Source organism: Chiloscyllium plagiosum, chromosome 2 (genome assembly GCF_004010195.1).
Source record: "Chiloscyllium plagiosum isolate BGI_BamShark_2017 chromosome 2, ASM401019v2, whole genome shotgun sequence".
NCBI classification, from domain to species: Eukaryota; Metazoa; Chordata; class Chondrichthyes; order Orectolobiformes; family Hemiscylliidae; genus Chiloscyllium; species Chiloscyllium plagiosum.
In genome coordinates, this window is record NC_057711.1 from 27210343 (window position 1) to 27237618 (window position 27276).

At 40.9% G+C, this 27276-nt stretch overlaps 1 protein-coding gene and 2 non-coding genes across 10 annotated transcripts in view; all 3 read right to left on the bottom strand.

The window, feature by feature from the left end:
• The window catches only part of sorbs2b (sorbin and SH3 domain containing 2b), a 308354-nt gene that overhangs the window by 167202 nt on the left and 113876 nt on the right, over window positions 1-27276 (bottom strand). For all 8 annotated transcript variants that reach the window (XM_043706062.1, XM_043706014.1, XM_043706081.1 and 5 more), the window contains exons 2-3: window positions 20827-20883; window positions 9446-9541 (exon numbers count right to left, since the gene is read on the bottom strand). In XM_043706062.1, the coding sequence (XP_043561997.1) occupies window positions 9446-9541; window positions 20827-20836 (106 nt within the window). In that variant the 5' untranslated portion in view covers window positions 20837-20883. The remainder of the gene's footprint in view (window positions 1-9445; window positions 9542-20826; window positions 20884-27276) is intronic.
• trnac-gca lies at window positions 3405-3476 on the bottom strand. The gene has a single exon. It is a non-coding gene; the product is annotated as a tRNA-Cys (tRNA).
• Window positions 3802-3873, bottom strand: trnac-gca. Its single transcript has one exon. It is a non-coding gene; the product is annotated as a tRNA-Cys (tRNA).

Consider the following 27276-nt stretch of genomic DNA (forward strand, 5'->3'; position numbering starts at 1 on the left):
TGTATTCCATGCCTCCTTATTTTTTGAATGAGCCATCAATGTGTTTTGTCACATCCTCAAAGAATTCAATAAATGAATAGGAAGGGTTTAGAGAGTTATGGGCCAAATATTGGCAAATGAGACTGGATCAGTTGATATCTGGTTGGCATGAACGAGTTGGATCGAAGGGTCTGTTTCCGTGCTGTATATCTCTGTGACTCTATTAGCCAAAACTCCCTACTAATTGCCAGCACAGCAAGGCTATAACAGAATCGTTCAAGACAGCCTCTTGAACCTATAATTTATTCAGGTATATAAAATGAAACGTATCAGAACTGACAAAACTTGCTAGATGGATGGATAACTAATGTGTTGCAAAACAAATAGAAAGTATGTTTCGGTGAACCAAGCCAGTACATGAGAGGCTGACTACTGCAGTATGGGAAGGGAAGACCAGGGTAATGAATGCTAAGCCTGGTCGGAATTTTGCAGTATAAGCATGTAAAGTGAACAAGTGATTATTCAAACCCACACATCTAAGACTTCTTCCAAGCAGTCAATTGATTTTTTTGGTGTAAACCTGTTGGACAGGGGTTTTGTGTTGAATCTCTTTTGGCGTCATTCTGAAGTCCTGTTACACTAAACTGACCTGGCATGAAACCTGATGGGCTGAATGGCTTCAGTCTACAGAGCAACCTCAGTTATCCGGACATCAATTATCTGAATTTCAGATTATCCAAATAAGATCAAGGTCCCGATGCTTGGGTAAACGGTGTTATCCGAACACGATATTCCTCATCCATGGCGTTGGGATAATCGAGGTTGCCCTTTATATTGTAATGACTGTCACAACTGACATGAGAGGGCTGGAGGCATCGAGCTCATTCACCAGCCACCATAGAATCAGGAGGTCTTTGGCAGCATGTGGAGAGAGTTAACATTTTGTGTCCATTATAATCTTTCACTTGAACTAGAAAATCTTTAATCTTAAAAGCAGTTTTAAGCCAAGACAGAGGCAGGTAATGTGGGAAACAAAGAAGAGAGGGAAGGCCTGTGATAACATGCAAAGGAGAGGAAGTTAAATACCAAAAGGGATGATGATAGAAAGGAAAATGATAATGTCAGCAAATTCAGAAGCTGAAGGTATGAAATACCGCGTACTGTATGAGTTTTTATAATGCTAGGCAAAAGTGAGGACAGAAGATGCTGGAGATCAGAGTCTAGATTAGAGTGGTACTGGAAAAGCACAGCAGGTCAGGCAGCATCCGAGGAGACCTTTTGTGGTTCAATGGAGTCTTAATTATCCTGCATTCCCATTATTCCTAATCCTTACACCTATCTCTTTGGCCATCTGTTTTTCTCCAGAGATGCTGCTTGCCATGCTGTGTGCCACTTGTAGCTTCTGTTTTGATTTCAGATTTCCAGAACCTGCACTTTTGTACTTAGCTTTAAATACTGTGAAGGATGTTGTACGTATGATGCTCGTTCCAGAGACTAGTTTTAGAAACAAAACAAAGGCTCAGAGACACTTGTCATTTCCAAACGAAGCCCAGATTATTGAATTCTCTGTGAAGACAGTCACTTGTAAACACCTGAAAGTGAAGAAGAATTTCTGCTGCCAAGATGTCCAATGTGTAGGAAGGAATTGAACTGCATGAAGCCTTTGCGATTCATCTTTGAAAAATCCCACACATTACTCCATTCCCAATGTAATTTAGACTGTTTCTCTGCAGAATATTGTTCCGGTTTCTTTGTGAATTTGCTGATGCTGTCCCTCCTGCATTTTCTTGCTGTGTAATTATTCTTCCATATAATCATGTAAAGCAGTTTCATTAAGATTCATCTCGTTGCATCATCAATTTATGAACAACAAAGATTTGTGAATGTTCAAAGTTTGTGAGAAGATTTGTAGCCTGGGTGCTCGTTGCTGTGGTTCTGTTCGCCGAGCTGGAAGTTTTTGTTGCAAACGTTTCGTCCCCTGTCTAGGTGACATCCTCAGTGCTTGGGAGCCTCCTGTGAAGTGCTTCTGTGTTGTTTCCTCCAGCATTTATAGTGGCCTGTCCCTGCCGCTTCCGGTTGTCAGTTTCAGCTTGGCACTCATCCACAAACTCCATCAACAAACACATAGACCTGGACCCAACATACCAGCCACTACAGCGGACAGCTGAAACTGACAACCGGAAGCGGCAGGGACAGGCCACTATAAATGCCGGAGGAAACACCACAGAAGCACTTCACAGGAGGCTCCCAAGCACTGAGGATGTCACCTAGACAGGGGACGAAACGTTTGCAACAAAAACTTCCAGCTCGGCGAACAGAACCACAGCATTTGCGAATGTAACCTGTGATGATATGTGCCTTTAAGAGGGAGGTGTCTGTCATGTTTCTCTCAAAGAGAGGTATTGTCAAGTTGGTGCTGAGGTAATTGCTCCATGGAAAGCAGAGTAATTAGCTTTGGGTTTTCTTTCAAAGGAGACAAATGAAGTATGAGTCTGGAGTCAGACCTAGGGTTTTGGGTTTTGTGTTTTGTGCACAGTTGTTGAAGTTCGGTTTTGAGGTTGAAGCTGCTAGATACAGCTCTCTCTCTGCTGATGTTGCTGCAAAAAACCTGAGTTGTCTCTCTGCTGCTAGATTCATTCAGCTGGTGTTCCTTCTGTACTGGAGGAGATAGCAAGTAAGAGAAATCTGTTGTGTAGCATGTACCTTTACCAAGGGTATGATTATGGAATGCTGTTATATTGGAACAGTTGATAAGTAATAGTTCAATAATATTTTAGTTTAAGTATTTTGATGGAGTTAAAGTCATACCAAATCTTTTTTTTGTTTGCATTTTAACTGGTATAAGAATTAAGTATGTTTTGCTTAAAGCCTAGTAATTTAACCAATTGCATCACACTTGGAACACAGTGCTTTACATATCCTTTAAATAAGATAAAAGTAGGGTCTAAGCTATCTCCTTGATGTGTTTTAAGAGGGTTTGGTCTGGTCCATAACAGTTCTCATGAAAACAGTGCTTCTCGGTTATTACCATGTGTTTACTGTAGATGGAGTAGAACGGTTCACAGCCCCAACTTCATTCTTCAGTTTACTTTGCTTTCAGGTGGGTTTGACTAAAGTGATTAGATTAGATTAGATTAGATTCACTACAGTGTGGAAACAGGCCTTCAGCCCAACCAGTCCACACCGTCCCTCCGAAGAGAAACCCACCCAAACCCATTCCCCTACATTTACCCCTGTCTAATGCACCTAACACTGTGGGCAATTTAGCATGGCCAATTCACCTGGCCTGTACATCATTGGATTGTGGGAGGAAACCGGAGCACCCGGAGGAAACCCACGCAGACACGGCAGGCGGGAATCGAACCCAGGACCCTGGTGCAATGAGGCAGCAGTGCTAACCACTGAGCCACCATGCTGCCCCATAAAGGGGGCACCCAGATTTGAACTGGGGACCTCTTGATCTGCAGTCAAATGCTCTACCACTGAGCTATACCCCCATGTATATCCACTTTTATGCATTTCAAGACATCCAGAACTTCCTCCTCTGTAGTACAGACATTTTCCAAGATGTCACCACACTACAAATGTGGCCTACCAACGTCCTGTATAACTGCAACATAACTTCTCAACTTCTATACTAGTGTGCCAAAAGCCTTCTTCTTGCCCTGTCTACCTGTGACTCCACTTTCAGAGAACTGTGAACCTGAACTCCAAGATCCCTCTGTTTCACTACACTCCTTAAGGCCCGGTGGGAATCGAACCCAGGACCCTGGTGCTATGAGGCAGCAGTGCTAACCACTGAGCCACCATGCCGCCTTATAAAGGGGGCACCCAGATTTGAACTGGGGACCTCTTGATCTGCAGTCAAATGTTCTACCACTGAGCTATACCCCCATGTATATCCACTTTTAAGCATTTCAAGACATCCAGAACTTCCTCCTCTGTAGTACAGACATTTTCCAAGATGTCACCACACTACAAGTGTGGCCTACCAACGTCCTGTATAACTGCAACATAACTTCTCAACTTCTATACTAGTGTGCCAAAAGCCTTCTTATTGCCCTGTCTACCTGTGACTCCACTTTCAGAGAACTGTGAACCTGAATTCCAAGATCCCTCTGTTTCACTACACTCCTTCAGGCCCTACCATTCACCATGAAACTTCTACCTTGATTTGACTTTCCAAAATGCAAGACTTCACACTTAAGTATACTAAACTCCATTTGCCACTTCTCGACCCACTTCCCCAGCTGATCAAGGTCCCGCTGCAATTTCTGAGAACCTTCCTCACTGTCCATGATACTGCCTACTTTAGTGTCATCAGCAAATTTACTAATCATGCCTTATTCATTCTCATCCAAATCATTGAAATAGATAATTTTACTGTCCCACATGAGGAAACATCTGCTCTGTATCTACTCTGTCAATACCCTTTACCATCTAATATATATCAATTAAGTCTCCTGTTGTTCTTCTAAACTCTAGTGATTATAGGCCTAAATTGCTGTATCTCTCTGCATAAAACCAAGTCCTTCATCTCTGGAACTAATCAAGTAAATCTTCTCTGAATTGCCACCAAAGCAATTACATCATTTCTCAAGGAAGGGGACCAATTGTATGCAGTACTCCAGATCCAGTCTCTTCCATGACTTGCACAGCTACAATAACATTCCCTAATTTTATACTCCATTCCTTCAGCAACAAGTACCAAATTGCCATTTGCCCTCCTTATTACCTGCTGTACGTGCAAACCAGCTTTCTATGATGATTCATGCAAGAGGATACCCAGAACCCTCCCCACACAAGAGTTTTGATGTTTCTCTCCATTTAGTCAATAAGTTGCTTTTTTCTTCCTTCTAACCAAATTGGATATTTCACACTTATCCATGTTAAAGTCCATCTGCCACATTTTGATCCATTCACCTAATTATCTAGTTTAGATGTTTTAATAGTTTCTTAGTGGAAGAATGGCTATCCCTCAGCATTTAAAATGTAACTCCTGGCTTAAGAAGGTGTTGGGTGAGATGGTGATTCCATTTCAAGTGTTCCACATTTTATTCCAACCAGGTGAGAGGGGGTGAACTCGTTCACTTCATCTCCGAGTTCTGACAAGACTCGTATTATACCCTGTTTCTTTCTCCATGTTGCTAGACCTGCTGAATTTGTCCAGCATTTTCTGTGTTTGTTTCTGATTTTCAGCATCCACTGTGTTTTGCCATTTTTAAATTCTTGTTTGAAGAAGGCTTTACCTCTCTCTCTCCAATTACAAATGCAGTTAAGGGAGGCAATAGTCTAATGGTATTATCACTGGACTTTTAATCCAGGGACCCAAATATTGTTCTGGGGAGCTGTTTCAATCCTGCCATGGTAGATGGTGGAATTTGAATTCAATATAAAGAAAATATGGAATTAAGAGTCTAATGATGACCATGATGATGACGACCATGACCATAATGATGACTGTCAATTGTGGGCAAAACCCATCTGGTTCACTAATGTCCTTTAGGGAAGGAAGCTGTCATCCTTACCTGGTCTGGCCTACTAGTGACTCCTGACCCACAACAATGTGGTTGACTCTTAACTGCCCTCTGGGCAATAAATGCTGCCTAGTCAGCAATGCCCTCATCCTGTTAATGAATAAAGAAAGAAAGTCTTATCTTCTCTGTTGGTCCCTTGCACATGAGGATGACTCTCTTCCACTCTCAGGCTGAGTCCGTAGGGGGTTGTACAGACCGATTGTAGCTTTCACAGACTCTGCCACACTTGGGCAGAAGGTGGTTGTGGGAAGGGGTGGGTGGGGCATTGGTGTAGCAGTGCACTCCTTTCGCTGTTTTCGCCTGGCTTCCGCTTTTTCTCTGCAGCAAATCTCGAGGTGTTTGACATCTTCCCAGATATTACTCCTCCACCTTGGACGGTCCTGGGTCAGTGCTTCCCAGGTGTCTGTGGAAATGCCGCACTTTGCCTTAAGGGTGGCCATAAGGGTATCACTGAAGCGCTTCTTCTGTCCACCTGGGACTTGCTGTGATCAATAAGGAGTCAATTGGCAAGGTCTTACTGAGTCGAAGAAAGAGAAATTTTTTAACTACTAAACCTGAGTAAAATAATAAAAACATGATGTCAAGTATACAGCCTTTGTACAGTTACTTGTACACACGCCCATTGAAAAATAAAGGGGAATAGTATCCAATGTGAAGGAAGATAAAAGAATATACAATTTAGAGTTGTTTTGTTTGCCTTTGAGGCATAAGGTTTAAATCTGTGATCAATGGTGATGAGCTGGTTTCTTGGATGCAGTCAGTCACATTGAATGATCAGGTTATTAAAAATTCTTGGTTCATTGATTTTATTCTTTTCTCTGTAAATGTTTCTGTGGGAACAAGGTGCCATCCTCTTCAGTTAATAAAATTGGAAATATAGGTTCTTTCAATTATCTGCAAACATGCCTCAGAACGTCCCTTGAAATAGTGGTTCCTCTATATTTCCAAAACATTCTTTGGCTGGGTCCGTCTGTGAAACCTGTGTGTCAATGTCCAGTACTTTGCATTTGTTAATATGTTCCCGACACTATGATATGTTTCATTGGGTGTAAATTTAGTTGGGGATTAGTAGGTAGTTAGTGGTTAGCTGGCCCATAATGCAGATAAATCATTTTGAATTTTCAATGGCCTACATACATTACAGGCAGTGGAACATTGCAGTACACTTTCCGGCATTACTTTCTTGTAAATCAAACTTTCATTAATAAGATAATATGGTTCCAGCTCCATATTGAAACCCATATGTTTCCAAGGGTAAGCTACATCCTTGACCCAAGTTACAATGTTCTACTACTATCACATCCTCAATTCTCAAATTGTCAGCTACTTCCATTTCCAACTGTAAGTGACATTAATGACACTGTGAGAATTCCTGAAATACAGATGTCTATAAGTAAACATATTTCTGATCTCAGCACAGCGGCAGAGAATTCCTGATCCAGTAGAACTGCACAAGCGTGATCCAGACTTAAAACCTTACCTAATTACTCTTGTTTTCATTGCTCAGCATGCTGTTTCTTTTGTGAAGCCTTGTATATTGTCAAAGCCTACATTTTGTTTAGAGTTATTAAAATGCCTCAGTAGATTCAGTTGCCCCATTGGTGTTTAATTAAAAGTATTCTACAACCATTTTTCTCTTTATAAACTTTTCTTGCTCTTCTGATCCAAGCATGCAATAAATTGAAAAATAGTTGAGGGTGTCTTAGAATTTAGCTACACTTGTTAGCCACACTCAACCAAGTTGCCTAAGACAACAAAACAGCTAGCTACTCGAGCAGCGGATTTATCCTGTGAGTTTTGCATTAAGGTTCGATTGTAATTTGTTTTGATGTGAAGAAGCACTCAACTAAGTTCAATATTATCTACGACTGGGTCGGTTGATGCTGTTCAGAAGAACATTGGGTTGAATCAATTTTAGATTTGGAGGACATTTTCCTTATTTAAAATAAAGTATATGGTTGTAAAAAGGCAGAATGTCCGTTTGTACATGTACATTTTTGTACCATGTCCAGATTGCTAAATCAGTCAAATGTATTCCTGGCCACTACATTACATAATTATTGGTATCAACAACCAGCCTTGAAACACCAGCGTTTTTATAATTACTATACTTAAGTGTATAAACGTGGTGATGAAAACACACAGGAGAAAACTTTGAGTGTAAATCTTGTGCAAGGTTTACCAATGTACCCGCGGGACAGGCAGTGACCAGTTTGCACAAGTCTTCTGCTCGCTGCTAATTTTATTGGGCCCAGTAGGTGGTGGTGTGGGCCTGAAAATCTTGGAATATGTTCAAAGTGCTGTCCACATAAATATCTCCAGAGATCAAGATCTGGACCATGCAACAGAGGAGAAAGTGAGGACTGCAGATGCTAGAGATCAGAGCTGAAAATGTGTTGCTGGAAAAGCGCAGCAGGTCAGGCAGCATCCAGGGAACAGGAGAATCGACGTTTCGGGCATAAGCCCTTCTTCAGGGCTTTGAGGCATAAGTTTTAAATCTGTGAACAATGGTGATGAGCTGGTTTCTTGGATGCAGTCAGTCACATTGAATGATCAGGTTATTGAAAATTCTTGGTTCATTGATTTTATTCTTTTCTCTGTAAATGTTTCTGTGGGAACAAGGTGCCATCCTCAACCATGCAACAGAGGGCCTGGCTGGAGAGACTGGATTGGTTAGGGTTATATTCACTAGAGTTTAGAAGAATTAGGGTGGGGGGTTTCAGAAAACTATAAAATTCAAACAAAACTAGAGACAGGAAACACAGGAAGAATGTTCCTAATGACCAGTGAGTCAAAGGATGAAGAGTAGATCAGTGAAGATGGAGATGAGGAAGAATTTCTTTACCCAGAGAGTGGTGAGCTTGAGGAATTCTCTGACACAGGAAACTGTTGAGGCAAAAACATTGCATGCTTTCGAGAAGAAGATTGATATAGTTCTTAGGGCAAAAGGAATCAATGTGTATGGGAAGAAAGGAGAAACAAAGTATTGAGCTGGATGGTCAGCTATGATCATTCTGAATAGCGATGCAAAAGCTAAAAGCATATTCCTACTCCAATATTCTATGTTTCTATGACATTAACAGGCTTCCTGAAAATGTTCCACCCACTCCACCTCCTTTTAGGCCCAAGTGCACCTAAGTTAGGAGAGATCTAGACTCTATGAGACTTTTTCCAAAAAATCCAACATGCATGAGGCAACAAAACAGATTGATCACCTACCAGAGATAGCCCTATTGGGAGTTACAGAGTCAGGCTGCTCTTTGACAAAGGAAACTCTACTCGGGCAGATTCCGACAGCACATACTTACAAGTGCTGAGGTCCATTCTCAACATAGTAAAACTACTATTGTCCAAGGGGATCTGCTCTCTCATTAGAGAGAAATGACTGATGGCTAGTCTAACCTGAGGGTCACCACACATACCTCAAGCGAGGGGCAAGATTGAGAAGGCAGGCTTGTTATGGTAACCTCAGCCAGTAAGCGAACTGAACCCATGCTATTGGCACCAGTCTGCATTGCGAACCAACCATCCAGCCAACTGGGCTAACCAACTGCTGACTCTAAAAGTATATTAGTGATCTAGCCTGTAATTTGGAAAGGGGTTTATGGTAACCTCTATGTGCCAGCTACAGTGCTCAGGACTGCTCCTCTCTAGATGGAGTGAGCTGTCGGAGAATAAATTTACATCGTCAACTTATATTTTAAAGGCTCACATTCTGACACTTTGCAAAACCAAAAAACATTTACATGAAATCACCCAACACTTTAAACGATAGAATTCTGGAGACGGGAAGAGACAGAGGAATAAATCCCACTCCTCATCCTTGCAGTTGACAACATTATAGGAAGAGTCAAATATATCATTTTTTTTACAAACCAAGCAGGAGCACTCAAGCATTTTCGTTACAGTGTAAGTGTTAATATTAGTACCTGCAACCAGCAACAAGTTGGGTGAGCTTTGCACTCTCTTCACGGAGGCTAATTTAACGGATGTAGCAGCACGTTTGCGAGCATAGCCACCGCTGTCTGAAAATAAAGAACCACACAGATGCAGAGGATGCATATCAGGCAAAGCAAATTGTGAGTAATCAGGCACAACATTTAGTGGTAGAATATCTCAACTCAACTCTCAAACAAACTAAGCATATTATTCACACATGCAAGGAAGCTGTCAGCTTTTAATACTGTCTTTTATTTTTAAGTAGGCAAAAATAAACAGCAATGCATATCTCAGAGAAGCAGACTTTCTTCAATTCCCGATGTTAGACATGCCATCATTTTCAAACCAGCAGGTATGAGGAGAACCTGGGTGCATGCAAAGCATATGGGATGGCTGAGTGAAGGGGAGAAAGGGGAGCTAGGATAGGTGCATGAGGTCAGTATTCCTCGAAAATGACCAGAACTTGAGCCCTCAGGACGGGTTGATGGCACGTTGCAGCAAACTGCTCAAATCCATGATTTGCTCGCAGCTGAGCTCCGCCGTGCTACTGTCACAGTGAGCTCCCAGCCTAGATTTTAAAGCCTCCTTAGGAGAGCTAAGGGGGAAATCATCAGAGAGCCTGTAGCTGCTGATAGAGTGACAATGCACATCGGCTACACGACCTGGCGAGGGATTAAAAAGCTCAATCTGAGAAAATCATAGCACTATAACCAAGATATCTATTTAGGAAATTCCAGATGTAAATTACTTAATACGCTCATTATGATGATCTTGGTAGAGACCGGCAAAGCAGATATTTAGTTTAGAATCTGAAAACCAAAGTATTTATCAAAGAATTAAGCCATGTCGTTCACTGTTCAAATCAAAACATTTCTATGACATAAAAAGCAAAGAACATGCAAACCAAAAATATTAAGAAGTCACGATGTTAAAGATATTAAAAGCTCAATGAATCAGATGTTTATACTTTAAACCAAACTCCTATTCAAATGGCCTAGGAGAAGAATGTAAATAAAGATCCGAGATCAACAAGATAAACAAATGCAGGAAATTCCTCCCTGTCCCTATTACTGAATCATGAGAGTGTGACATTTTCTGAGTCATTTTGACTGTGGAACTCACTTTGCCCAGCAATTTGAGATAGAACTTGGGAAGTAGTGTGTGCTTGGAAGGAACAGGTTAATTCAGAACTATGATGATCTTGGTAGAGGCAAAGTGATCATTTAGTTTAGAATCTGAAAACCAAAGTATTTATCAAAGAATTAAACCATGTAGTTCACTGTTCAAATCAGAAAATGGCTAGGTGGATGATTTAGGGGGAATGTAGGGAATAGGTCTGGGTGGGTTACTCTTTGGAAGGTCAGTGTGGGCCAAATTGAGCTGTTTCCACACTGTAAGGATTCTATGGTCTGCATAACAGAATTTAGCATTTTAAGATTTGAATTTTAAGATTTTTAAGTGAAATTCAACCACTATAAAAGTCACACAGCACTGCTGCCAATTACAAATCTAACAATTTGGTCCTTTCAGAGCTGATATGGAGGACGTGGGGATACCATAGGCATCAATGATTGAAGTTCTGATTGCAAAAGCAAGTACACAATAGATCAGCAGAAATATGAAATAAGTATACAGCTCCGTTAATGAAATTTGTGAGGTCGGGAGGAAAGCCGAGATATGTTTGAATAGCCAAAAAAAACAATCAGGCCACAGCTTTAATTAAGCTCTTTGCTTTAATCACTTCAGATGCAGGCTGGAGGAAAGGGATATCACATCAGCAGGTTTAAGGAATTTGCTGCTTTCGATAGAGAAGATGTTGTTTTTTTGATCCTGCAGACCAACAAGATTGAAAGATGCTCATCCCAAACCTACATTTGGAAACGTTCACGTTTTGTTTTAAAAGTACAGTTACAAAACATGGAAGTCACCCTCCCTCTGCAAATTTGCAGTCACATTGCAAGCTCCTCAAATTGTTGAACATGCATAGTCTCCCAGTGGACCCTTGTTAGGTCCATCAACATTTATGCACTAATTCAAGTTACCTCTTCCCTTTCAGTTGACAGTAACAACCAGGTAGGATTTGCATTCAATTCATCAAAAGTGAGTTTAGAAAAAAAGCTTTATTTAAAATAACACAGCTGCAGAATGTATTTGTACAAATAGTTATTTCAATCATGAAATTTAGAATCAAATTATACAAATACCGGAGATAAAAAATAATGAAGAATAAGGAGAAATGGCATTACAATACATAGGTCTCACGTGGAGTTGGCACAATAGGGCCAAACAGCTCATTCTATGGTGATGTATTTTCTTTGTTCTTTCAATCGATGTGTGTGCTACTGACAAAGCCAGTTTTTTTGCACATCCCTCAAATTGCACATGAATTTGAGTGGCTTACTAAGCAATCAGAGAGGATCACAAGATGCAGCTACCTTGCTGTTGGTCTGGAGTCATGGACAGGGAGTCGGTACATATGCAAGGAAAATTGTGGGAAATATCAAAGGAGGATGAGGGCTCTGCAGAGTTCATTAAAATTTCTAGAACAAATAATAAGATGGGGTATGATAAGGCTCAGGAATCTAACTTCAGGCATAGCAGGTAAAGGGACAGTTATGAGAAGAGGGGTAAACAATACAGCACTGAGGGTGTTGTACTTAAATGCACACAGTATGCAAAACAAGGTAAATGAACTTGTAACGCAGATTGAAATTCACAGGTACGATATTTTGGGGGCATCACAGAGATATGGCTGCAAGGGGATCAGGGCTGAGACTGGTGGTTAGCACTGCTGCCTCACAGCACCAGGAATCCGGGTTCGATTCCAACCTCAGTAACTGTTTGTGTGGAGTTTGCAATGTTATCCCCATGTCGAAGTGTGTTTCTGCCAGGTGCTCTGGTTTCCTCCCAAAAATATGTAGGTTACATGAATCGGCCATGTCTAAGTTGTCCATTGTGTCCTGTGCAAGCTAGATGGATTAGCTATGGGAAATGTTGAGTTATGGCAATAGGATGGGGGCTTGGTTTTGGTGAGATGCTAGGTAAAACTCGGATGCTGCCTGAACTGCTGTGCTCTTCCAGCACCACTAATCCAGAATTTGGTGGGATGCTGTTTGGAGGGTAGGTGCTGATTCGATGGGCTGAACAGCTTCTTTCCGCACTGTAGGGCTTTTAAATATTCGAGGATTCACAGCTTCTCAAAAGGATGGCCAGTGGGGTGGAGTTGCCTTGTAAGTAAGACATGAAATTAAATTGCATTCAAGCAACAATATTGAGTCAGAAGGCATAGAATTGGTCAAGTTGAGGAACCGCAAAGGGAAAAAAGACCATGTTGGGAGTTATGTACAGGCCCCCTAGCAGTAGTCAGAATGTGGGGAAGAAAATAAATCAGGAGATGGAAAAAGCACTTGAGGAAGGTGCTATTACAATAATCATGATGGACTTCAATATGAACGTGGATTGGGAAAATCATCCAAGAGTCGCTTAAATGTCCCTAATATCATCTATCAGACTTTCTTTGGAATGGTCTGTGGAGAGCCCACCAAGAAACAGGCACTTCTGGTGATTTGTAATGAGGCAGACCGGATTAGGGAGATTAAGGTAAAGGAATTGGATGAGGGAGACCAGAATATGTTAGAATTCACCCTGCAGTTCAGGAGGAAAAGCAGTTGAGTAAAGATAACTGCAAAAACATGAGGGAAGAGCTGGCCAGAGGTGACTGGAACAAGAACCTATCAGTGATGATGGTGAAGCCGCAATGGCAGGTGTTTCTGGGGATAAGTTGGGAGGCACAGCAGGTATTCATCCCAAGGAAGAAGAAACATACTAAGGGGAGGATGAGGCAACCATGGTTGTCAAGGGAAGTCAGGGACAACATAAAAACAAAAGAAAAACATACAATATGGTGATGATTAGTCAGAAGCCAGATGATTGGCCATCACTAAGGAGAAGGTACTGGGGAAAGTGAAAGATATGAAGGCTGATAAATCAGCTGGCTGGATGGACTATACCCAGGATTCTGATGGAGATAGCGGAGACGATTGTAGAGGCACGGGTGGTGTTCTTTCAGGAAACACTGGAGTCAGGGATGGTCTCAGAGGATGGGAAAATGGCTAATGTAACACCCCTCTTTAAGAAGGGAGGTCGGCAGTAGTTGGAAAATTATAGGCCGGTCAGCTTATAGGCCATTATGAGGCAAAAGTGAGGACTGTGGATTCTGGAAATCAGAGTCTAGATTAGTTTGGTGCTGGACAAGCACAGCAGGTCAGGCAGCATCCGAGGAGCAGGAAAATCGATGTTTTGGCAAAAGCCCTTTATCAGGAAGGGCTCATTCCTGATGAAGGGCTTTTGCCCGAAACATCGATTTTCCTGCTCCTCGGATGCTGCCTGACCTGCTGTGCTTTTCCAGTACCACTCTAATCGAGACCCTCATTATTAGGTGTGAGACTGGAAGTGCATGGTAAAATAGGGCTCAGTCAGCATGGCTTCCTCTAGGTGAGGCCTAACAAATTTGTTAGAATTTTTTGAGGCAGTAATGAGAAAGTTAGAAAAAGGAGAGCCAGTGGATGTGATCTATTTGGATTTCCAGAAGGCCTTTGACAAGGCTCCATGGTGGAAGGGGAGTTGATAAGAATGATGGTATGAGAGACAAGGTACTGCCATGAATAGAGTATTAGCTGACTGGCAGAAGGCACAGAGTAGGAATAAAGGGATCTTTTTCAGGGTGGCAGGTGGTGACTTGTGGAGTTCCGCTGGGTTCATGTTGGGACAACAACTATTCACGTTATACATTAACAACCTGGACGAGGAACTAAGGACATTGTTGCTATGTTGGCAAATGACACAAAGATAGGTGGAGGGACAGGTAATGTTGAGGAAGTGGGGATGCTGCAGAAGGACCTGGACAGGGGAGAGTGGACAAAAAACTGGCAGATGGAATACAATGTGGGAAAGTGTGAGGTTATGCAGTTTGGTATGAAGAATAGAATCATAGTCTATTTTCTGGTAAGACTATAGTAACTTGAGTTTATTTTCTAAATGGGGAATGGCTTCAAAAATGTGAAGCACAAAGGGATGTAGGAGTCCTAGTTCACAATTCCCTTAAAGATAATATGCAGGTTTAGTTGGCTGTTAGAAAAGCAAATGCAACATTAGCATTCATTTGAAGAGGGCTAAAATACCAGAGCAGGGATATACTGCTAATGCTGTCCAAGGCTCTGGTCAGACTGCATTTGGAATATTGTAAACAGTTCTGAGCCCCATATCTAAGAAAGGATGAGCTGGCATTGGAGTGGGTCCAGATGAGGTTTACAAGTGAGAATCAAGAAATGAAGAGCTCATCGTATGAGAAGCAGTTGAGGACACTGAGTCTGTACTCGATGGAGGATAGAAGGTGAGGGTGGATCTCATTGAAACTTCCTAAATTACTGAGAGGCCTGGATGGGGTGGATGAGGAGAAAATATCAGGGAGAATAGAACCCAAGGACAGAACCTCAGAGTGAAGGGACAACCCTTGAGAGCTGAAATAAAGAAGAATTTCTTCAGCTAGAGTGTGATTAATGTGTGGAACTCACTGCCGCAGAGGGCTGTGGAGGCCAAATCATTGAGTGTATTTAAGACAGAAATAGATAGGTTCTTGACTGGTAAAGGGATCAAGAGTTACAGGGAGAAAACAGGAGAATGTAGTTGCGAAACATATCAGCCATAATTAAATGGTGGAGCTGATTTGATTGTACGAATGGCTTAATTCTTCTCCTTTTTTCTTACAATAAGCTATTAAGATTGCCAGGAAATCCAACTTTTTCTTGAGAATAGAGTCCTTGGTTAGTATCAGTACATGCATTGCATTTCTATACAAATGTTGTTTCAAATAACAATCATTTTTTCAGTATAAGAACCAGCTGAACTTTTCTCAACTATTTCTTCAATTATCTATAATCCATTTTAATCTCAGTGAGCATCATGACTAAACCATTCATTTCCAGTAGAGTACAGCATTAACAAGGTATAAGAGCACAAAAGCCTTTGGTAACGTTTTGTGAAAGAAGCTCTTTGAAACAGTTGCAAATATTTTTATAGTTATGCTACATTAATCATCACAATTTATAAAACTTTCCACTCACTGCTATTTCTTATTAATCATTAGTAACCAAGCTCCAAGTGTGCACAGCAATATGTTTTCTTAAATGTTTCCAGAAGGTATCGCTAAAGTAATTATAGCAAAATGGGAGAAAATTACAAGAAAATGGAAACTTACAGTTCATTCTAGGATAAGATTGTTTATTAACTTATCAATAATAAATATTAACTGTTTTCCGATGTCATAACAGACTGCAGCGAGCAGTCCAGAGGTAAAAGAAACTAACAGTTTTAAACTTTGTTCAGCACATGTTCCTGGCATAAGCCCTTCTTCAGGAATTCCTGAAGGGCTTATGCCCGAAACGCCGATTCTCCTGCTCCTTGGATGCTGCCTGACCTGCTGCGCTTTTCCAGCAACACATTTTTCAGCTCTGATCTCCAGCATCTGCAGCCCTCACTTTCTCCTCAGCACATGTTCCTCCCAAACATTTGCTGGAGGGTGAGCTTAGTTAGGTGATGTTGTTTTAGTTCTGAATTCTGTACATGTTCATAAATACGTTCAAATTACTGTCATTTTAAATAAATCAAAGTCAAGAAAATATTCAAATTTTTTGAAGCTCTTAATTTTTAAAATACTTTGAAGCAAAATTTTATTTCTTAAAAAAAAAAGTTAGCAGCCTATTTATCACACTAAATTTCTTTTACAAATTTCAACTACATACATTCAGTCCCTGGGGTTCTCTTCAGGTTGTCAAAAACAATGTAGAGTTATTAAATTGCTTCACTTCAGTGTTGTAGTTGCATTCTTCCACAATGTTGCATTGAACTCAGGATGAATAAAGGAAACAAAATTTCTCACAGAGAGTCTTAACCAAAGTACTATCACTTGAAATTAAAAAGTAAAACAGCTGCAGAGAAACCAAGCAAAACAATATTTGACTCAGTTTACAAGAACCGTTTGGTCATTTGTTTTTATCCATTTAAAGATTAATAACTGAGGAAAAGCATCCTTAAAAATCAGTTACACATAATTGCAAAATAACGTAGTTGTAAAATATTTGACTCACTAGGAATCCAGTAAATGGATTGGAGCATGTGTAAGGACATGTAATAGCTACTTTGTCACATTATGGCAGAAGAGGAAATGTTACTGGATGGTAATGGGTTAAGAAGGTGTAGAGCTGAAAATGTGTTGCTGGAAAAGCGCAGCAGGTCAGGCAGCATCCAAGGAACAGGAGAATTGACGTTTCGGGCATAAGCCCTTCTTCAGGAAGGTGTAGACAAATGTAGAGGTTTGCTGCCATTCTAAGCCTCTAGCTTTCATTTATCCTATTTTCCAAGATGCTTAGGAACATGGCCCTGTGCATTTGAAAGAAATGCTCAGTGGGAAGGAAGATTGCAATGGTCTAGCCTGTGGACATGGGTATGAATTAATCATTACCACACAATACTTCAGACAGGAAAGTCAGTTTTCCCTCTGGCCAGCTTGTTTCACATCCACAAAAGAAACCCGAGAGACTGAAAACAAAAAGTGATCTTTGGGAAAGCTTAAATATAAAGATTAAAAAACAGTGCTGCAAGACAACAAAAAAAAGTCACAATTCGATTTAGAATTTAGCAGTTAGAATTCTTCTCCAATGGGGACTTTGAAAGTCTGAAACAGTTTCAGCTTTGAATTACATTTTAAAATGGCCTAAAATCTGCAGTGCTTGGAATTAAAATTCAATACTGAATTATTACCCAATGCCTGATTTATACAGGAAAGAAATAGATTTTTTTTGTCCACAAAAGAATGCTTACATGGATGTGGATACTCAGTCACTGAATTCATTTTTTCCTTTTAGTCATCCAGGGTGATTGGTAGTAAAGCTCACCACCATCCATAATCTCCTCACAATGTTCCCAGCAATAAGCACAATTAGCAAGCTTGAGGATACATACTCCCTTCCAACTGGTCTACTGGGCTTTAGAAGGTCAAATTACATTAAATACTTTAAGTATTGCAGTAGATTATTATCCGGTTGACGAATTCATCATAAAGACACTTTCAAATATGGTTGGATTTTATACTGGTGGGATTGTGAGCTTGGTGGTGCTGAACTGTGTGGAGTTTGGGACCTCAGATTGGCAATACATTTGATTAAAACCTTCATTATTATCTTAGGAATTTAATGTCAATGTGAAGCATTTTAGCTTTTGTACTGATACGACATTTGTGTAAATGAAGTGTGAAAGTGCAAGGCTCCAAAGCAGAGCAGAACAGAACTCTCACCTCCACAGAACGTTACCCTGGTGCCAGACCAGACCCCACTCTGAGATTTCAGCTGTATAAACACTAGACGGTAAAGGTCATTATAGTCTTACGAGGGCTGTCTTCTCATTAGAGGGAAATGACTGGTGGCGGTTTAACACTTCAGGCGAGGGAGAGGTTGAGAAGGTGAGACATTCTAGATAACCTCAGTCAGTGTGGGAATTGAACCCACACTGTTAGCATCACTCTACATCACAAACCAGCGATCCAGCCAACTGAGTTATTCAGATTACCAATGTAGGGTTAGCCCGAACAATTCTCAGCTGTACTATAAATGAACTAACAGATACGGCATTCATGTCTATTTATTTTGTTTTGTTTTACTTAAGAGTTTACAAAGAAGTCTTTGTCTAATACATGATATCAGTGTTTCTTTAATTAGGGTGTAGAAAGGACACTGTGTGAAAATTCAAAATGAATGGGAAACTGACGTTTGAGGGAATATATAAAAATTTGCATGCATCGTGGAAATAATTATTCAAGTAGGAAATGATGGGGTTTGAAAATGGCAGTCAAACTCTGGGATGCAGAACAATGTTTTCTGGCAGAGTCTGGCAAGTGACAAGTCATTATAAGACTTCACGTTCCTGAGTGTGGAGACTCGTGTGTAACAGCTCAGGTGTCTGAATGCTATTTAGGTGCTTCCACCAGCTAAAGGTTCTTACTAGCGTTAGAGAGGATCATTTTAACCACTTGAGCAGTGTTCTTAACTCTGAGCCAGAAGGCCTGGACTCATGTCCCACCTATTCCAGAGATGAGTCATAATATCCCAAACAGGTTGATTAAAAATACCTAAACATACAGTGGATCCCAATTTAAGTTCATCTGAAGTTTCCGTTGTATCAATTGACAAAAATATTCTCTGATATAAAGATTTTAGTGAAAGCTTGTAAATATATTCAGTGTGTCAATCTCATTGAAGTTTTAATATCTGAGATAGTGTGAAGAATACCACACTACATTTAGATTTCAGTAACATGTACTTTTCAAACAATTTGCAGTTAGATCGCTAAAATCATCTGAAATTCTAGAAATAAATACCTGTCCAAAATACTTAAAACTAATTCCCCACATGATGTGTGAACATTTAAAGACATCATATTTTTAATAGTCCAGCTAGGCTGTCTGATGCCTCAAAACTCATAAGTCAATAGTAACAGAAACAGCTTTATTGATATCTCGAAAATAATAAATTAAGGAATTTGCATATAAAGGGAGCTAGTGGAAAAATCCAGATCTGTGAAAAAGTGATAGTTATTTACAAATTGTGCATTGTTTGAATAAATTAATAAATCAATAAACTCTTATGTACAACATACAAAAGTAATGTTAGCCTGAACATTTTTATTCATTTTTCAGCCAATAGCCTGTTGCTGGCTCATATGATTTTGTTAAAAAAAATTAAATGTGATTCACAAAGCTAAAGCTAATTGAAAAATGTATCCGTCTGCTTCTCTTAAATTTCGCCAGTTTAAGGAGCTGATTTAGATTAAATGGACCATTTGACCAGCCATCACAATCTCATACTTGACAAAGCAGGGAGACCATGCTCCCTCTTCATTTTGTGTTACTGCCCTGCTGGGACTCCTGCTGCTTTGATAATGGTCTGCAAGCAATACACTTAACAACAATTCTCAGAGAAAATAATCCTGTAAAGCTATTAGCACAATATTAGTGCTCATCTAAACACACATACTGTGCAGGGGTTGCAGTGTGGGGAGGGGTGGAATCAATTAAAGGTAAAGTTAATCAAATAGCAGTCAAGCCCTTCCAAATATCAAAATCCCTAGCTCTATTGGAACAGCTAATGACAAAACGCAGAAAGGAACATCGAAAGCTTGTGCATACACACTCTGCCATAAAATCTTGCTTGACTCAGTCGTCATTATCCATTACACATTGAACCAAATGTCTGATTCAGCCATTCTCAAACTTTGTCAAATCAGATACATCAAAACCTTGCAGTCTTCCAAAAACAGTATTGACAGTGACAGATCTGAAACAAAAGACTTAGCTCTTACATTGTAGTTAATTTCCACAATATTTTCTTTATCTCTGCTCCAGGTTAACACCCTCCATTACTTTTGAATCTTTCTATTTTTTTCAGATATTCTTACTTTCCCTTCACTTTTTTTTTGTTTGGTCATTTTTTTAAAAATTCAAGAGATTTCTCCCTAATTCTTAAAAATGCTGCTGCACGTGAAAACTGTTAAGAAAGATCTGGAAGCCAGGCCGGCACCTCAATCAGCTGAGAAGCAGTCAGCAATTGCTCCTTTCAAAATGAAGCCAGTAAAAGAGCTGCTGAATCAAAGCTGGACAAAGCCAGCATGGGTTGAACGCTGTCCAGTAACATTCAGAACATCCAGAGTGTCCCGAGAGAAAAATCAGGGTCTTGGCTGCCGATGAGGGTGTGAGCCATGCTAGAAATCCACCAGTGGGCACCGAGTGAATAAAACAGTGGCTTCAGTCATGATGTTTGCTGCAGCTGAGTAGTTTGCTACTGTCAAGCTCACAAATGACAAATGGCCAATTAGTTAGGCATTCAGTGCACATATGGTTCGGGAGAGGGGAAAGCAAAGAGGGAAAATAGAAAATAAAGAAAACAAATCCATGACTTTAGCAGGAAAATGCTGGGAACACTTCAAATAAGACTATTTTCTAGATCGTTTGATCCACAGGAATCTTGCCTGAAACTTGAAATTCAGACAAAAAGACTGACCAGGACATATTGCTTCTGAAATCTGCTATTCAACAGCCATTTCAAAACATACATCTCAGCATTTAGTTCATCACTTTGTGTTTCAAGCATAGCAGCTCTTATATATTGCAAATACCTGATTCATGAATTTTTCAGAAGTGTAAATTACCTCACCTTCACTTACTCTTCAAATACAACTTGATATATTTCCTTTGGCATGTATAACAATCCCAAGTCTAGGTTACTGCAAGTAACACATTAAACCTTAAGAGATCTGTACATACCTGTATTCATGGTGATAAGAGGACCAGCTGTTCTATTCCAGAGAATTCAGTTTACCCCTGAAAAATAAATAGAATTCAGCTGCTTTACTGCAGTCCAGACCAAACATGGCAATGTAAAACAATGCAAGAATCCTTCAGTGATTTGCAAATCGTTAGATCGTTCATTCCAAAAACCCTCCTACTTGACGGGCTCCTGTCTTATTTATCAGAACAGATTGGAATTTATGTTATTTAACGGTGATACTGCTGTCCTCATATTGGTGCTATGTATCTGCAAAGGAATGTTTATAAATATGACTGGTGTGTCAATTACTCCATATTATCATATAAAAGAAGTCTTTATCTCTGTTAGTATAAATGCTTATTATAAATCTCATACCAGTCAAGTGAAATCCCACACAGAACTAGATGAAGCAGCTTCTCAAGACTGTGAAACAATAACATTATAATGTACTTCCAAACACCAAGGTATTTGCCACTAACATATCAACTAAGCACAGCAAGTGTGCCTCGTTCCAGAATGTATATGTGGCTGTGGAAAGACAATAAATCACATGACTTGATAAAGTACACTATGCTCCCAAGATACACGAAGACAGAAGTAGAAGGCAGGAAATAAAAAAGGTTGGGGAACATGCTAAAGCTGAGAATCTGCTGGATGTAACAATACAAATTTGAATTGTTTTCTTCTATTTCTTAATTGACAGACTGATTCTGGGAAGGAAAGCTGGAGGATGCAATTGGGGTCCTTTAGGATTGGTCAATGGCGACTAGTAACAGAAGATGATGAGAGACTGGAACTGGGTGGGGTCAGCCATGATGGAGAGAAGCAACGGGGAGGGAGCAATAAGAGGGGGTCTTGGGCAGAGGTAGGAAATAAGCTTAATAAAGCAGAGAAACAAGTGAAGCAAATAGAGAGGGTGATAGGGCACGTTCATTGTATGGAGTGGGCATCAATGTTGAGGGATATTGCTGTCAATGTGTTGCTTTACATAGAGAAAAGAAATGTACAAATACACAAGGTTCATCTTTGGATGAGACAAATGGAACAACGATCGTAAATCCAGGCAGTAGTTTATTCTGTTTTTCACCCCAGAATGTTCAGCAAGTCTGCTGTTTCTGCAATAATTGTAAATTAGTTACAAGTATTTTTTGGAGTCTCGCTTTTTTTTAAATCTGAAAGTTAATCACAAAGCTGAAAAAGGCCTTTTTAGATTTGTTTATGGGATGTGGATGTTGCTGGCTGTACCACCACTTCGTGGCCATTCATAGCTGCCCTTGAGAAGGTGGTGGTGAGCTGCCTTCTAGAACTGCAGCAGTCCACGTGCTCTAGATGGACCCACAATGCCCTTAGGGAGGGAATTCCAAGAATTTGACCCAGCAACAGTGAAGGAACAGTGATATGGTTCCAAGTCAGGATGGCCAGTGATTTGGAGGTGAACTTGTTCTCATGTAGCTGTTGCTCTTGACCTTCTAAATGGTAAATTTGTAGGTTTGGAAGGTTGGAAACTAACTCAGAAGCTTTCTTGTAGATAGTACACACTGTTGCTACTGAGCATCGGTGATGGACAGAGTGGATGCTTGTGGATTTGATGTCAATCAAGTGGGTTGTTTTGTCCTGGATGGTGTCAAATTTGAGTGTTGTTGGAGCTGCACCCATCCAAGCAAGTGGGGAATATTCCATCACACTCCTGTGTTTGCCTTTTGGATGGTTGTCAGGAGGTGAGTTGCTCACCACTGTATTCCTAGCCTCTGACCAAGCTCTGGTAGCCACTGTAGTTATATGGCTCTTGTATGTCAGGAGCAGAAAGTTTCAAAATCAGAAAGTCATGATACAAGTGGCCAGTGATAATTTGCGGAACCACGTACAAGCAACTTTTGCTCAGCATTTATCAAAGTTATATTTCTAGTGCCACCAATAAAAATACTCTCTGTTATATTTCACTCTATGAATGGCAATCAGACGGAAAAGAGAAACACCAGAGGGTATCCATAGTTCAATGGGGCCACAGACACGACAATTTAAATAAACCTCAATACTACACATATGTTATCTTTCATTTGAATACATTACAGTAGATAATAAATAGCTGAAATATATTGCAGCCTTCACATTTTAAATGGTGATTCTTCACAATGTTTCTCCCTTCCATCCAGTCCTTTCACACTTATTAAAAGGGAAATGTTGTTATCACTGGATTCTGTGTTGAGTGCTTGAATTCCATATAGGCAAAAGCATGCAAATAAACTTGGTTGTTTAAAAGCTAGTTTGAAAATCTGACACGGAGGACAGAATCTTATTTTCTGGAGAATAAATGTGGAGGCAGGCCTGAAGCGCAAGGTACTTCCCCTCGGGAGCAGACTGGCTTTTTCAGCAACAGTCAGAGAGACTTCCTCTCACCTCAATGTGTTTTCATGCACAGGTAAACTACCAGTGGTCAGCAAGCAGGAAATTGTGCTCCCTACTGGGACCTTCTGGGCTTCACCTTCCAGTTAAAAGATGTCCAGGCAGCATTTCACTCTGTCTGAAGCCACGAGCATCACTCATGCTCTGCTCATCACCAATGCCTACCCTTGGGCTGTCACAGACCTGGTTAAAAAAAAGAAAATGCCATAATTTAGGGATGCCTCCCTGAAGGTTCCTGTGAATGCTGAGCACCAGAAAAGGGAAGTGCTTTTTCGCAAGGATGGTGACAACAGGCCATCTCAAATGATGCAGACAGGGGGAGCTTTGGAGGTCAATACCCATGGCCAGCTCATGAAAACCCAGTATTGGACAAGGATGAAGTGTTGTGCCAGGCTATATACCACAGCCTACCTAAACTTTTGTGCCTCTTTGAGTGAGGTTTATCATTATAAGGGTGCCACTGCAGAGAACTGTTACACAGAAACTGTGCGCCAGGCATCTCCAGTTATCTCGCAAACAATCAGTATCTGAGATTTCATTACAGCTACTGATACAGCATGACTGGCCCCACAGTGGCGCTGCCTCTCACATACCTGTCAGAGCTCATACCTAAAAAGGAGATATAGCACTTAGTGGCTCATTCACTGACAGCTCACTGACCCCTCATTACAATTAGGAGAACCTGCAACTTTTCGCCAAAGGTTAGCATGAGACAAGATTCCGCCACTAAGGCTTTGGGATAAATACCACTCAGGATCATCAGACACACAGACCATATGATGCTTTGCTAATTTCCAGCAACACAAGCTCTTTGACAACACTGAACCATTTTTCAATCAAAATCATTTAACTCCTAATTTCCCCTGCACCATGATCTTCTGAAAAGCAATACACAATCACAGCTGTAGGGATTGACATCTCTATCAGTATCCATGGAAGCAGTTAATGTCCCTATGTTGATGTCTCTTTGTGCTTATTTCCTTCTGCAGGAGTAGAATGTACACAAACAACACCACTGTGCGATAATGCATGGAATAAGGGTCTTCATCCCTTCCAGGGACAGGCTGTTGAGCTGACTGTCAAATAATGGGACTGTACCTGAGCTGAAGGATGGTCCACCATCTACAGTCATCTATTGAGAAAGCGTACAAGCAGCTACAACTCAATAAAACCTGGATGTGAAGGTGCCAGGTGTTAGACTAGGGTGGACAAAGTCAGAAGTCACATGACACCAGGTTATAGTCCAACAGGTTTATTTGAAAACGCAGCTTTTGGAGCTTTGCTCCTTCATCAGGTGATTGTGATTTCAAATAAACCTGTTGGACTATAACCTGGTGTCGTGTGACTTCTGACTTTGTCCAATAAAACCTTGGGCAAGTGTGGCGACTCACAACATGAACACACCTTCATGAGCAGAATGTTCTTAGGTTCTGAATGACAAAGGTTTCAATGGGAAATTTGGGATAATTAAGATGAACATGTCAAGTGAAGCCTTTCCCTACGTCAAGACCAAAAGGTTTGATTTTCCAACCAACACCCAGATGGCAAAAGGAGATCCTCACAAGTGCAGCAATAGGCCTATTAACAGCAATTAGTGCTCGCTCACATGTCATCATTACTTAATCATAATATGCAGACTCTCACTCTCCCAACTGCCGCATAGAGACTAGACACCAAGAATTCATAGTATGAAAGTCTGAGCAGGATCCTAACATCTGCAGCTCATTGCTTGCTCTTCTCAACATCCATCTTGAGTTTAAGAGCAGAGAGGTTATGTTGCAGCTGTACACGGTGCTGGTGAAGCCATACCTGGAGTTGTGTGTGCAGTTTTGGTCTCCTTACTTGAGAAAGGATGTACTGGTACTAGAGGTGGTGCAGATGAGATTCAGGAGGTTGATTCCAGACTTGAGGGGGTTGGCTTATGAGAGCAAACTGAGTAGACTGGGATTATATTCATTGGAATTCAGAAGAATTGGGGGGGGGGGGAAGTCGTATAGAAACATATAAAATTACGAAGGGAATAGATAAGATAGATGTAGAGAATATGTTTCCACTGGAAGGTGAAGCTGGAACAAGAGGGCATTGCCTCAAAATTAGGGGGAGCAGATCTAGGATTGAATTGAAAAGAAACTTCTTCGCTCAGAGGGTTGTGAATCTATGGAATTCCCTGCCCAGTGAAGTAGTTGACACTACTTCAGTAAACGTTTTTAAAGCTAGGTAGATTTTTTTTAACAATAAAGAAATTAAAGGAGATGGTGAATGGGCAGGTAAGTGCAGCTGAGTCCACGAAAGGATCAGCCATGATCTTATAGAATGGCAAAGCAGGCTCGAAGGGCCAGGCGGCCTACTCCTGCTCTTAGTTCCTATGTTTTTACATTCTTGGATAGCCAGTGCCAACATTACAGGGCATGTTCCATGGGCAATGATCACATGCACCCCCATATCTAAAGATGTTGGCATTTGACACACACTAGCTTCACCACATCCTCATGGCCCATCTCCGATCCACTTACAATATGATTCTGCACTTCAGTTCAGCACTATGGAAAGCTCAGCCCCGTCCCTTTTAATTGCAACGCTACTGCAAAGATACTTTGTACACAGGGACAGCCACCCAGTTCACAGACTGGGCTAGGGCCTATCTCAAAGCTGATTGCTCACTCTTAGTGCACATTCACTTTGCACCCACCGTGATGCTCACAGCATCCAAGTTTGTCCTTTTCACTCTATGCCTCCTCGGTCTCAGCTTAAAGGCTTGTGGCACTCAGGTCTTCCCTTGCTGTTCAGTGCAAACAGTCAGACAGGTAGCTTGACATGAAGGTAGCTTGACGTGATTGTCAGCAGTCACCTGTCAAAGGGTCGAACAATATGCTGTAATGCACTGAACTCTCTCAATGTCACACCTAAAGCGCTGTATATCAACTACATGGCCATGTCTCAAAGCCAAAAGGCAGTAGCCCTCAGTTAAGCAGGGTCGAGCCTCAGTTAATCAGTCATGGGGTTCATCCGATAGGAGTACAGGGGCATGAGCAGCGTCAGTCAGCCATAGTCAAGTGTCATTAAAAAAACAGACAAACAGTAATTTAAACCTATGTCACCTATGACTCACAGTTCATGCACAGACTGGAGTGAAGGGAAGAGGAGTCTGCTCACTTTCTATACACCAATGCAAGGAACAGGGTGACAGCCATCACAGAAAGCCAGTTCCAACAGAGGACCCAGTATTATCTGCTGGATACACATGGAACCATATAGTCATACAGGACGGAAACAGATTCTTCGGCCCAAATCATCCATGCAGACCAGGTTTCCTAAACTGAACTTGTTCCATAGCCCTCTAAACCTTTCCTATCCACTTCATTCCACAATTATAGATGCATTCATTCACCCTCCCTCCCTAGCACACCTCATTACCCAACTGTGTGCTCATACTTAATACCCAGCTCCCAACCTAATTTGTTCTATTGCCCTTATTAGTGTTCCTTTCCCCAATACATCCCACCTGGCTCTCTCCATTTCCCAGGATCTTTCCAATGTCCCAAAAGTTCAAAGTTAGGACTTCAACTTTTGGATAGACCAGATCTAAAAGTTGAAGTCCTAAATTGGAGAAAGGCCAATTTTGATGGTATTAGGCAAGAACTTTTGAAAGCTGATTGGAGGCAGATGTTCGCAGGTAAAGGGATGGCTGGAAAATGGGAAGCCTTCAGAAATGAGATAACAGGAATCCAGAGAAAGTATATTCCTGTCAGGGTGAAAGGGAAGGCTGGTAGGTATAGGGAATGCTGGATGACTAAAGAAATTGAGGGTTTGATTAAGAAAAAGAAGGAAGCATATGTCAGGTATAGACAGGATAGATCGAGTGAATCCTTAGAAGAGAATAAAGAAAGTAGGAGTATACTTAAGAGGGAAATCAGGAGGGCAAAATGGGGACATGAGATAGCTTTGGCAAATAGAATTAAGGAGAATCCAAAGAGTTTTTACAAATATATCAAGGACAAAAGGGTAACGAGGGAGAGAATAGAGCCCCTCAAAGATCAGCAAGG